The sequence below is a fragment of the Astyanax mexicanus genome, chromosome 2 (assembly GCF_023375975.1).
Source record: "Astyanax mexicanus isolate ESR-SI-001 chromosome 2, AstMex3_surface, whole genome shotgun sequence".
In the NCBI taxonomy this organism is placed as follows: Eukaryota; Metazoa; Chordata; class Actinopteri; order Characiformes; family Acestrorhamphidae; genus Astyanax; species Astyanax mexicanus.
In genome coordinates, this window is record NC_064409.1 from 23,188,674 (window position 1) to 23,202,617 (window position 13,944).

A 13,944-nucleotide genomic window follows, 5' to 3' on the forward strand; every position below is an offset into this window, starting at 1 on the left:
TCTAACGTTAGCAGTGTGTGTAGGAAACACACACACACAAACACACACACACTTTGGTGTAGTGCAGAGGCTATAGCAGCAGATAGCAGCCTCTATTTCCATCTCTTTCATCTCTTACTCTCTCTCTCTCTCTCTTACTCTCTCTCTCTCTTTCTATCCGTCTATATATCTACACACACATACATACAGACCATATGGCCAAAAGTATTGGAACACCTGCACATGCCTTGTTTCTTCTAAAATTAAGGGTGACTGCATCCCAACTCTCAGTCAATCTCAGAAGTACTGAATGGGACTGCTCCCAAAGCTTAATGCTGGGGTGTTTATACTCCTCCAGGCCAGAGTTGTGCAGTGAGGCCCTTCTAACCCTTCAGAGAAGGGGTGACAATAAATGCATGTAAATAATTACATAATTTGTAATCAGGAAATATATATCAAAGCTATTAAAAGTGTAAGAATTTATTTTATGAATTAACTAAAATAAAAATAAAAAACAGCAACTAATTCAAAGCATTAGTCTGTGTTTTTTTTTTAGTAGCTACAGGACTCTTATCTGACTGACAGCGGTTTTAACCAATCAAAGCTTTTTAAAATGCCTTCTGCCCCCACGTGACTGCGTGCCCCTTCTCCTGATTTTGAGAAAGGGTGTAGTAATGAGTCTTTTAGCAAAGTCGAAGCAAGTCTAACCAATCAGATTCATGATTTTCACTCCGGGGGCGGGGCCATGGCTGTCTAACCCCTTCTCAGCACTGTGCTAAATCATAAACGGAGTTGCTTAGTCATAAATGGAGATCATGCTGGATTAATTCAGTAGTTATAAAACTATCATGGAATTGCAACAGTAAATGAGACAAATATTGAGTCACATCATATAAAAAAGGCTTTTTAAAGGCTGTCTTTCAATGTGAAACTAATTCACAATCATAGGCCGCCTGACTGGTGAGTTTTTGTGTGTACTTACTGTTTTGGCTGCTCTGGTGTACTGTAGACATACAAATGAGTGATCTTTGTTGAACGCCTGTACTTGTAGGAAAATGAAGCATTTATTGTTGGGTCTATTGTACACTTTTATAGTGTGTAGCTGTATTTGTGGGCTGTTTATGTGTTTTAGTCAAGAAAGAGAATATGTTGTTATTGTAATATTTATCTATGTGTCAGTCGGCTGGCGGTGGGGTGGGGGGGTATGGGGGGGTGGTTGCAGAAGGGGTACCCACTATATTCACTGCACGCCACTGCTCCGGGCCATAGGTTCATCTAGATTTATCAGTTCCAGATGGTCCTATTGTATTGGCAATACCTTTCTTCCACATAGACCAGAAGAGCTGTGTGACATATATAGTCTTTCTCTCTCTCTCTCTCTCTGTCTCTCTCTCTCTTATTCTCTCTCTTTTGCTGTCTCTCTCTCTCGCTCTCTTATTTCTCTCGCTCAATTCAATTCAATGCACCTTTATTAGCTGTGAGTGACTGTGAGTTACAGTGTTTCCAAAGCATTATAACTATTAACAACAACAACAATGATATGAACATACATAACAGACATTATAATAATATTTATAACAAAAATAATTATTATCATTATTATAATAATTATTATATTACTTACTATTATAATATATTATAATAATTATAATTATATAATAATAATCACTCTCTGTGGGGTGTCGGTCCTCACAATTTTAGAGTTGTTGTTTTTTTTGTGGTGTGTTACCCTCTGTCTCTCAGTCTGTGACAGGTGTGCCCCCTCCCAGAGCGATTTGTAATTTTTCTATTTGTGAATTTTTTTTTTCAAAATTTGGGATTAAATCTTTAAATCTGTTTATAAAAAAAGTTTTCTTTCAATTTGTCACACTGAAGAAGAAAGTGCATCTCTGTCTCTTTCTCTCTCTCTATTGTTTTCTCTCTTTCTTTCTGTTACTATCTGTATCTCTCTTATGCTCTTTCTTTTAGTCTCTCTATAGCTCTCTAAAACTCTCTTTCTCACTCTTCCTTTTTTCTGCCTCTATTTTGCTTTGCTTCTTTTCTCTTCTCTCTTGTTCTCTCTCTTGTTCTCTCTTTCTCTCTCTCTCTCTCTCTCTCTCACTCTCTCTCCCTCTCTCTCTGTTGCTCTCTTTCACTCTCTCTCATATTCTCTCTATTTTGCTATCTGTTTCCCTCTTCTCTTTCACTCCTCTTTCTCTCTATCTCTCTTCCTCTTTCTTCTAATATTTCCCTCTTCTCTCCTCTTTTCTCTCTCTCTCTCTCTCTCTCTCGCACTTGATATCAGCCTTTCTCTCTATTCTCTTCCCTTTCTCTCTCTCTCAGCAGATGTTGGGAGAGGTGTAGGACAGTAAACAGCTGGAGGAGATTAGTTTCAGCCAGGTGTCTCAGAGTGTGATAATGTGGCGCCACTGTCACGCTCAGGTCGTGTGTTTGTGTGTGTGTGTGTGTGTGGGAGTGGGCTGTACAGATGTGTGTGCTCTTGCTCCAGTAAACCTGATTAAACATGATTGGCTGATTATCAGATTATCGTGTGTTTAACAGCCCTGAGAGCAGAACATGAAATTACACTAAAACTATATGAGTCTGTTTCCCAGATAGAGATTAAGCCTAGTCATAGATTATATTCCCTTTAATAGAAAATCTCGATTCGGAGTGCAGTTTAATCCGAGACTAGACTTAGACCCTGTTGGGGAAACTGATCCATAGAATCAAGACGAGTTTAAGATGAACTGTAGGACTAAAGTATTTGAGATCAAACTAGGCTTAACATACAGCATACAGGATTTTAGTGACAATAGATTTAAGTGACAGAATCTTTTGTTTGTTTATGTTTAAACAAATAAGCCTCCTGTTACAGCAAGGAACACCCTCTTCTTTGTGTATGTGTGTGTGTGTGCGTGTGTGCGTGTGTGTGTGTGTGTGTGTTCATTCAAATTCAATTTCCGCATAGCGGGATTTAATTTTAATCATTCCCTCGTCTCGGTAAAGGAGCATGAAGGAGAGAAGCTATGCTAAATTAGCCATAACATTACCTGCTGTGTCACTTCCCCGGACCGTCTGGAGAACAGCCACACACACACACACACACACACACACACACACGCACAGCGTAGCACGCACGCACACAGACATACACACTTACAAGGTGTTTTAATGCAATGTCAGGACAAAGCATGTCCCATTTATCTAGAAACAGCTCTGTAAAAAAAAATAAGAGACAACTTCAGTGAGTGAATCAGTTGCTCTGATTTAGCTATTTATAGGTTTATGTTTGAGTAAAATGAACATTGTTGTTTTATTCTATAAACTACAGATAATTTTTCTCCCAAATTCCAAATAAAAATATTGTCATTAAGAGCATTTATTTGCAGAAAATGAGAAATGAGTGAAATTACAAAAAAGATGCAGAGCTTTCAGACCTCAAATAATGCAAATAAAACAAGTTCATATTCATAAAGTTTTAAGAGTTTAGAAATCAATAATTGATGAAATAACCCTGTTTTTTAATCAAAGTTTTTATGCATCTTGGCATGCTCTCCTCCACCAGTTTTACACACTGCTTTTGGATAACTTTATGCCTTTACTCCTGGTGCAAAAATTCAAGCAGTTCAGTTTGGTTTGATGGCTTGTGATCATCCATCTTCCTCTTGATTATATTCCAGAGGTTTTCAATTTGGTAAAATGAAAGAAACTCATCATTTTTAAATGATCTCTTATTTTTTTTCCAGAGCTGTATATACAAAGGTATTGGGACACCTGTGAACACAGTTCACTGTACTATAATCCAGGTTAATAATGTAGTCTCACAATGAAACTCTGGCACTTTACTTAGAGCGCACACATACCTGTTATAATACATTATAATTGACTATAATTAATATTATGTTCAAGGCAAGAATACTTTATAAGTGGTTGAAAATATATTTATAGGATTATTGAGGGTGTGTTTATAAGTTGGAAGCTTTTTTTAGTCATTATACAGTCTGCCAGCTGGGACTGAGTTTCTTGGTATTGATGTATAACATGTTATAAACACAGCTATTAATGATTTATAATCATTATCACAGTTCATGATGCATAATAAACATGGCTATGATGAATTATACATTTTTATAAATATGTATAGCCATGTTTTTAATGCCTTATGAATGCATTATAATTTATTCTTTTACTGCACTACCTCATATCTACGACTGATTACTTCCACACTTTCTATTTTCTGTTTTTGTATTTATATATGTATGTATATATTTTTAAGTCTCAGTTTAGAATTGTATAGTTTAGAGTCTTTTATCCCTCAATGTGCTCTCGTATTGTACTACACTTATTGTTTGTTTCTACTGTGTCGTGTAACGGCTACTGGCTGCTAAATTTTCATTCGGGATCCATCCATCCATCCATCCATCCATCATCCATCCATCCATCCATCCATCATCCATCCATCCATCCATCCATCCATCCATCCATCCATCATCCATCCATCCATCCATCCATCATCCATCCATCCATCCATCCATCATCCATCCATCCATCCATCCATCCATCCATCCATCATCCATCATCCATCCATCCATCCATCCAAGTCCATACCATTCAGAAACACTGCTGTTTTATCTGAGCTAAAGCTTGTTTAAAAAACAGACTGAGGTAAATTAGAAAGCCTGGAAGGGCTGTATCAATGCTGAACAATATGTTAAAGTTTTAGAACAGCATGTGCTCCCATCCAGACAATTTCAGGGAAAACCTTATATATTTCATGAAGACAATTAAACCACATACCGCATCTATCGCAAGTTCTAAGTGAATATAATATCTCAAAGTCTTTGAGATTTGCAAATCATTACATTCTACATCTACAGCGTACCAACTTTTTAATTGGGGTTGTTTTAATTGTATATGTATGCATAAAAAAACTTTTCATAAAAACTACTTTTGTTGCATTTCTTTATATAAAAAGTGCGTAAAAAACAAGCACAAGCACATGCACATGTCCCTCATTACTGTTATCTCTCCATTCAGTCCCTCCATCCCACACATTCCATATAACCAGCATTCAATTTAGCCGTCAATCACCTCGCTGCTCTATTCTCCTCCACGCTGACTCATCACCGCTCATTACGCTAACTTCGGCTTAGCGTCCGGCCCAGCTCTACCATTCTTAAACCGCACGCTAATCCCGCTTTAAACTGTGCGGCTAATCTGCCTGTTTAATTGAAAACCCACATGTGTTAAATTGTTTTCTGCACCAGCGTCTGTGCCAATGACATGCCAGCCATACTGATTCTCTCTCTCTCTTACTCTCTCTCTCTATACAGGACTATGTGCTGAAGCAGGTGGCACCAAAGTACCATAAACTGGGCTGGCCGAGTACCTCCGCCGATGGGTCGTTCCTGCAGGCCGCCTATCAGACAGAGTGAGTACCACTTAGTGCCAACAGGGATGGGACACAACCTAATATGGTGTCCCATGACTTTTTGTCATGTCCAATGGAAGCTAAAGAATGTTGCACCTACCTTTAGGATATGTTCAGTCTGTTCACGCAGACAATTCTAGCCAGATGCCAGATGGTCACCATCATTACCCCCCCCCCCCCCCCCCACTGCACTGTCCACTGTGGGTGGTAATATTAGTCCCTAGAGTGTATTTTCCGTACACACTGTCACTATGGAGGAAGGAGTGTTATAAATACCTGCACAACTTGAAAAATGGAACGTCCCATTCATATGCACCCACTGTCAGACACTTTCAAACTCCCATAAATCACCTATCCTTACCATCATGTGCACCTTTACCAGTGTTCAACTTCCAAACTCACTCACAAGATATCACCTCATAACCTTTATAGAGGTGTGGGCATTCCCAATTCCCAATATGTTTTATGGTCAAATATGAAAAAAAGATGCATGGAAGAGAAAGAACACTCTACCAACTGTTAAGCATGGTGGTGGGAGCATTATCCACTGCAGTTATTTGAAAATGATGCATCGCACACATTTTTACTGTCCATATAAAACAATCCAATAATCCTTTTTTGTGAATCAGCTGAAAGAAATTGGTGTTAGGTATTAGGTATGCTTCTATGAGTCATTTGGATGGCTTTCTTATTGTGAAACGTCACAATTAAAAAAACCTGCATAGCACTACCCGTCACCAGAGCCACACCCATTAGATTAGTTCAAGATCCCCCATTTTGATTTTAATTTTGGTTAAGAACTTCAAAAAGTACATAGCAGGCTTAGGCAGAGTAGACCTTGTCTGAAGGAGGGATCTATGGTAAGTCAAAGTGGGACCCCATGAGGAAGATTCAAGTATACAAGTAGATTCAAATATTTAGTTTTGTGCTTTTATCGCAGTTAATGAACATGAACTAGCTTGTTCCTATTTTGTCATTTAGCACAAGCTAGCACTAATCTGTAGTCAGCACTTAAACGGCACGTATTGTAAGGGACTGAAACAAACTGATAAAAAAAATAGTGTTGTGCAAAGAACTTTATGAACATTAGACCTATTCTAACTTCTGTTCTAAAACAGGTATAATAATACTATTTTTTATCTCATAATGATAGTAGAACCCTTTTAGTTCTTTATAATAAAGTACTTTATGAAATGTCTTTATTAAAGAACCTGTGAGGAACCTGTATCTCGTGTTCTGTCTCTCAGGGAGCTGCAGAGGGAGGTGATCATGCTGGCCTGCAGTTTCGGGAATAAACACTGCCACCGCCAAGCTGTGACCCTCATCTCCGAGTGGATATCCAACAACAAGAACAGGTACACACACATCCTTATTTTAAAGTGGTAACCAGTGATGTTATAAAGACCAACATTCCCAGCTGTTTATTCTCCCAGTGTCAGAAACTCCCACTCTGAACAAGAACATCCAGGTGAACAGTAAAATAATTCGCACATCATTTTTTATTTTTTTTATTTGATCATTTCTCTGAATGAATAAAACAATAATCAGTTCTTACTGACCAAAATCACGTAATCTAAAGCACAGTAGTGAGCTGTTCAGCGAGTGTGTTTGCAGGTGCAGAGAGTGTGTGTGTGTGTGTAATGGGGACAGCAGTGGTTGGTGAAAGGCGCTAATGCTAGCGAGTGGGTGCATTAGCATGGGAGCACGCTCGCGGGCCGGGTGCTGCTGCTGGAGCTGACAGTTTGAGATGTGATCAATAGAGTTGGCTCGGGAACGCGCCAGCCCTGCCCGCCGCGCGCCAAGTGTCCATGGCAACACCTATTTGTTCCTCTAATGTGTTCTCCCAGAGCGGGCCCAGAGACACACCGCTGATCCGCCGGCACACACACCGGCACACGCCAGACGCCAGCAGTACAGTGTAATGACTAAAACACAGCTTAAGAGGCCCTTGTGTGTGTGTGTGTTTGTGTGTGTGTATGAGTGCTCTACCCAAAGGCGAGAGATTTTGCTCCGCCCCCTGGTAGTGAGAGCTTTCCCAGTGGAACTACAGAGGAGCTTAAAGAGAAACACACACACATACACTGTGTACAGTCATGCTCACAATCAACCAGTCCCGCACACACACACTCATGCATGTATTCAATCTTACCAGAACATTATGACCACCTCCTTTTTTCTACACCCATATTTTGTTCAGCTCCACTGATCATACAGAACACGTTGTGGTTATATAATATATTTAGTATAGTGTATATTAAAATTTTTAAATACAATAGTATCCGTATTAAACAGTAATAAAACCCCAGCCTCAGTGTTTATGTTGTTGTCAGCAGCATTGTTACAGACATCACACAGACAGCACATAAACAGTTCATACCCAACTCACTTCATCTCTATTTTTAGGGGATTGGGTTTTTATTACCATTCATAGACACAGATAGAGACTTGAACCCAGGACCCCAGCACTAGTAGGCAAATGTGCCATAAACCAAAAAGCTGCACAAGCAATAGCAGTATTTCTCTTTAAGGGATAAAAAAGCTATGTGTGTGTGTTTTAACAATAAGTGCATCCTTTAATGTCTTAATTATAAAGGGTGTGCACAAACCTTTGAACATATGCTACCAGTCTTCTCTTTAGTGCTGAAACTGAGATTTAGTCCACTGTTTTCTGAGAGAGTTTGAAGGTGTAGGAAACAGTACTCACCCCTTCCTGACTTCATCTATAATTTCTCTAAAGAAAAGACAAATTTTAATACTTTTTAATAGTTACAGAGTTCTCTGTGTGCAGTAAGTGGATCTGTTCCTACACTGCGTTAATACAGACAAAAAAATATTTAATTTATTTTAATAAAAAGGTGCACCGGATTATTAAGAGTGTTTTAAAAACTGTTTATTTGGGTGAGTAAAGCGTTTCATTACAGTAAGTTTAGATTTCCAATATTTTCAACAGCATGGTCAACAGCCGCAGTTAGCAGCAGCGTTTTTTAGCAGCAGCAGCGGTTAGCAGGAGCAGTGGTTAGCAGCAGAATTAACCGTGTTTAGCAGCACTTAGTGCTAGTAAATGCCACCGACTGCACTACACTGAGGAACCCTTAATGTTCCAGCAAGCTTTCAGCTAGCAGTTCGTCCCATGTACACAGCAAAAACAGGAGTTAAACAGCAGTTGATTTTTACTTTTAAAGTGTAACTCTGTCAGATTTAAAAGGTGATCAGTGTTGGAGTTATTTGACAGAGTTGAATATTTCAGTTTTAATCCCACTAACCCCAATGAATACTGGCCAACTCCACAGAGATTTAATTAAACTCCGCCCGGTTTAACACGTTATTTGCATAATGGGTGTGTCCCCCAGATCCTAACTTACCATCAGTGTGAAATCTTGCCCACCAGGGCTACCTTCCATTGGGTATTGTGTTATATTTTGTTTAATGGTTGTTTGTCTAGCCAATATATTGTAGGCTATAAGAGCAAGTTACCATCCTTTGTACAGTAAATTGTGATAAAGTGTTGGTAATGCACTAAGAAATGCAATGGAAAATTACACGCTAACCTGTCCTGAATAATAATTCAATAATAAAAAGTCATATCAATTGACTAATCTTCTTTTCATTTATAATTTTTTTAACTCTTTCCAGTGTTAGTGTAACAATTTAGGAAGTTAAAGAAATACAAATGTGAGCTAAAAAGGAACTCTGGTAAGGTGTTAAATGTTCAGTAATTTTGAAAGTGTTGATTTAACTCCAAAGAGTGTGGACCTATATAAACCCTGAAAAAAGACTTAAAATGAACTCTGTGGGAGTTAATTGAACACTTGCCATTTTGCTGTGTAGCTTGTTTTAACACGGTAAAAACCCAGACTACAGTCCGATATATTCACCTCTAAATGGCAAAAGAGCAAGAGCTGTTGTTAGCAGCTAATGCTAATACTGCTAAACTTTACTGAAACTCCTGTATAACTTTACTGCTCTTTACAACCTGCTGGTAGAATTCATTCATAAGGCGCACCGGATTATGAGGCGCACTGGGGATTTTTGGGGAACTTAAAGGAGTTTAAGTGCACCTAGTGAGAAAAATATTGTTATTTTTTTTTTTTTACAATACTAAAATGACTTTTTCCAGTTTTTAGTGCATTGGAGTTCCTTAAAGGCCCTGCAAGTTACTGCAAAGTCTACCATTTCTGGTTATTGACTGGACCTAAAAAGCTCAAATGGCAAAAATAAAGGAAAAACAAGGTACAGAGTTCTTAAACTTTTGACCGGTAGTGTAAAGTGTATTCACTGATTTAATAAAAATGCAGCAGAGAGTACAGAGTTAGGAGGCGGAGCTGCTCGGTTGGTAGGAGTGTCCGTATTGAACAGCGATAAAACCCTGGGCCCTCAGTATTTATGGAGTTGCCAGCAGCGTTATTGCGGGGGTTATTTTTTTAAGTTAAGTCATGCCCGGCGGTTTGGGCGAGCCGTCGGCTTCCTCCGGTCCCGCCAACTCGGCACTGACCTCCCCCGGCCTTCTGGAGCGGAGAATAAAAGCTCTAATTCAATATTCAAGGATGAGCCCCCAGCGCACCTCGCGCAGTAAAAGAGGAATGGCTCTGTCCTCTGGCTTTATGGTGAAGGTGATAATGTAGAGAGATTGCCTGATCACACCCTTCACGCTCGGGGGGGAATGGAAATCAGTCAGACGTCCCTCAATATTCAGTAGCGGGGGTGCCGGCCAGAACAACACTAGGGCTGTCAGGGCAAATTACATTTGATTATTCCATTAACATTTAGAAGAAGGTGCATTATTGTTGTATTTACTCAGATAATACATGATATACTGGGACACGTGCTTATTCACAGTTTAAATTTAAACCATAATTGAGAGCATTACAAAGACCTCACAGAGTTCACTGTCCTACAAGATTTAGAAGTACGAAGAGACCAACAGTGCAGAAACAAAAGTTTATTATAGTGTCATTAGCATATCACTAATAGGAGTGACCAACTGTCATATGTGGTGCTCTCCAGATCATCACATCAGCGGTTGGGGCAGAGTGTCCTTCCATGGCAAAGGCAGAAATTAAGCTCTTACTAAGAAGCCTTCATTCTTAAAGATGATGCAGTTTCTCTTTTCAGGCCAGTCCAGGGGCCTCATGTACTAAGACTTGCGTGGACTTCCTAATAAAATGTTCCGTACGCTCAGACCTGAGAAGTTCCGTACGCAAAAAAATCCGGATTTATCAAACCGTGCGTAGACAGAATCCCACATACTTTCTCTTAGTACATCACAATCAACCTGAAATCAAGCGCAAATGCACAAAAACATCACACCTGCCACGACTCCTCCCTCAATTATGCAGAGTATAAATTTATAATAATAATAAAAATAATAATAATAATAACAATAATAATATGCTAGAGTATAATATGCAAGTCAAGAAATAAAAGTGTCGCAAGGCGCGTAGCGTAATAACTAATAATTACCCATGTTTAAATGTATTATTCTAGGATGGATAATAAATGCTTTCATTTATATGAGTTGCTTACCAAGAAGCCACCCGTCACACACTCAGCTTGTTTTCTTATCCTCTTTTGCTCTTGGAAATCTAAAACGGTTTATAAGCCAGTCATCATCATGGGCCAAAAAACATAATGGTCACGGAAAATGTGCTCTCAGTGAATTCGGCCATTAGCAATATTTTCCAATAATGCCAACGCTGCCATCTCCAACAACTCCAGCGCAAACTTTTATGCATGTTTATATGATGTAGGCTAAGTGGAAACACATTGAACGATTACTTCAGTAAGCCAATGAAATTGTCTGATCAATTTACTTTATTTTACACAATATTGGCTTATTACTTCAATGTGTGCATAAAGGATATCTTAATAGTTGTAATTTTAATGCATCGCCTCTAAGTGTCGCCAAATGACAAAAACCCAATACATAATTACAAAAAAACATGCGTACACCCGACACGAAAGTGCCGTGGGGGAACCCACTTTCTCACGTTCAAGTCAAATTTAGTTCCTCTGACCGTGCGTACGCACCTTTAGTACATGAGGCCCCAGGTTTCTCGTTCATTACACCACTGGAAATACAATGGCTTGCAGAAGTATTTATACCCCTTCATACCAACTTTTTCACATTTATCACCTTACACCAACCAAAAAACTTTTTTATTGAGATTTTAAGTGACAGACCAACACAAAATAGCACATAATTGTGAAGTGAAATGAAATGAAAAAAAATATGGAAAATGAAATGGTTTTCAAAATTTTAATCAAATAAAAACCTGAAACGTGGGACGTGCAAATTAATACTTAATAGATCCAACATTTGCTGCAATTACAGCTGCAGGTCTATTTGGGTTTGTCTCTACCAGCTTTGTGCATCTAGAGACTAAGATTTTTGCCCTCAGCATTTATCCTATTATGTTCACAGCTTCTCCCATCTAACTTGTGGGTTTCTGCAGCTTCTCCAGAGTGACCATGGGCCTCTCGGCTGCTGTTCTGACCACAGCTCTCCTTTCTCAGTCTGTTAGTTTGTGTTGACGTCCATGTCTTTTTACGTTTGCAGTTGGAGAATACTTTTTCTGCTAGTAAATGCTGGCCGACAGCGTTACACTGAAGAACCCTGAGTGTTTGGTAAGCGGTTAACACTGTAAACACGCAGGTTACAGTCTGATATACTTACCTCTAAGCGGCGAAAGATCTAGCATGTGGTTAGCGGCTAATGCTAATACTGCTCCACCTTTTACTGCAATTACAGCTGCCAGTCTTTTGGAGTAGCTCTACCTGCATTGCACATCTAGAGACTGAGATTTTTGCCTATCATTCCATTATGTTGACAGCTTTTACCAACTGAGTTGCGGATTTCTGCAGCTCCTTCAGAGTGACCATGGGCCTCTTGGCTGCTTTTCTAATTAGTGCTCTCCTTGAGTTTAAATGGACCGCCATGTCTTGGCAGGTTTGCAATTGTAGAGTACTTTTATGATAAATTTTTGGATGATGGATTGACAATTGTTCTTTGGGATCCTCAATGCTTGGGATATGTTTTTGTAAACTAACCCTGATTTAAACTTCTCCACAACTTTATCTCTGACCTGTCTGATGAGTTCCTTTGTCCTCATGATACTGGTATGTAGCTATTGTTCTCTAACAAACCAACTCAACTCTATTCAATGGATATAAAATACTTTTTCATGCAACTTTAAAGGCAGTGATGGATGAAAGAGGGATGAACGGCATAGACAATGGGAAGTTTATTGAAATGACCATCTTACTTTCAATTCTAAGTCAATTTTTTTTCCCCTATCTTAACGCCTTTGAGTATATTGTAGATTCATATTTAGCAGTCGTTGATCTCTCACCAAGAGGTACACTACCCAAATTTTTCCTCTGAGAGATCTGTTTTTAATTGGAATTTTATAAGAGGTTGGACAGGTTAGTACAAACAGTAGATGATAATCTCAAAGAGACTTTCTGATAGATTTTGAAGCCTTTCTGTGAGGATTTGATTGCATTCAGCCTCCATAATTCCAAAGAACACAGTTCTACTTCTCCACAGCTCAATACTGGGGGGTTTATACCCTCTAGGGTGTCCCACAGGTGCCTAAAACTTTCACACAGTACTGTATGTATAGGGTCAATGCAATATTCATGGAAAGCCTCTTGTGGCCTGGGGGACTGGAAGTGTCTGCTTAAAATCTTTATAGCTAGAAACAGCCTTGCAGCTATAAATACAGAGACTAATAATATAAAATATTTAATGTTTTAGATTATAATTATTTTAAAATAGTATATTCATTGACTGCTTAATTAAGAGCTATATAGTAACTCTGTATTGTAGAGCTTGTGTTCTGTACAGTAAAGTTGTGAGTGGTATTAGTGAATATAGTAACTCTGTATTGTAGAGCTTGTGTTCTGTACAGTAAAGTTGTGAATGGTATTAGTGAATATAGTAACTCTGTATTGTAGAGCTTGTGTTCTGTACACTAAAGTTGTGAGTGGTATTAGTGCATATAGTAACTCTGTATTGTAGAGCTTGTGTTCTGTACAGTAAAGTTGTGAGTGCATTGCAATATTTTGAGCAAAACTGTGCTCTTACCCTGCTAATTGAACCTTCACACTCTGCTCTTACTGGTGCAATAATGTGCAATTAATAAAGATTGGCCACCAGGCTGCTCCAATTTAGCCATGAAACCTCCCACACTAAAATGACAGGTGTTTCAGTTTCATTGTCCAACTTCTGTATAATAATCTGTTTCACTTTTTCTTTAAGGAACATTGTTTATTAACTGTTCCCTCATTTTCTCACACATTTGATAAAAACTGGATACCCTTTGCTCATCTTCACTTCTCAGAGACACTCAAAGAGCCATTTGTCGATACTGCTTTTGTACCAAATCATGATTAAAAGTCATTTCTAGCCCTAATTTGCCCTTTGAGTAAAAATTGTATTTTCCAAACTGTTCCAATGTTTTGGAACTGTATGAATAATTAGAACAATATGCATATTTAAAATTCTCTAACTGTTCTTGTCCACATTACAAAGTAATGATGAACAAACATCC

General features: G+C 38.7%; 1 protein-coding gene across 1 annotated transcript in view; it reads left to right on the forward strand.

The window, feature by feature from the left end:
- The window catches only part of LOC103029429 (thyrotropin-releasing hormone-degrading ectoenzyme), a 473,221-nt gene that overhangs the window by 412,847 nt on the left and 46,430 nt on the right, over positions 1-13,944 (forward strand). Inside the window, exons 15-16 of the mRNA XM_022671576.2 lie at positions 5,295-5,392; positions 6,640-6,747. Of these exons, the coding sequence (XP_022527297.2) occupies positions 5,295-5,392; positions 6,640-6,747 (206 nt within the window). The remainder of the gene's footprint in view (positions 1-5,294; positions 5,393-6,639; positions 6,748-13,944) is intronic.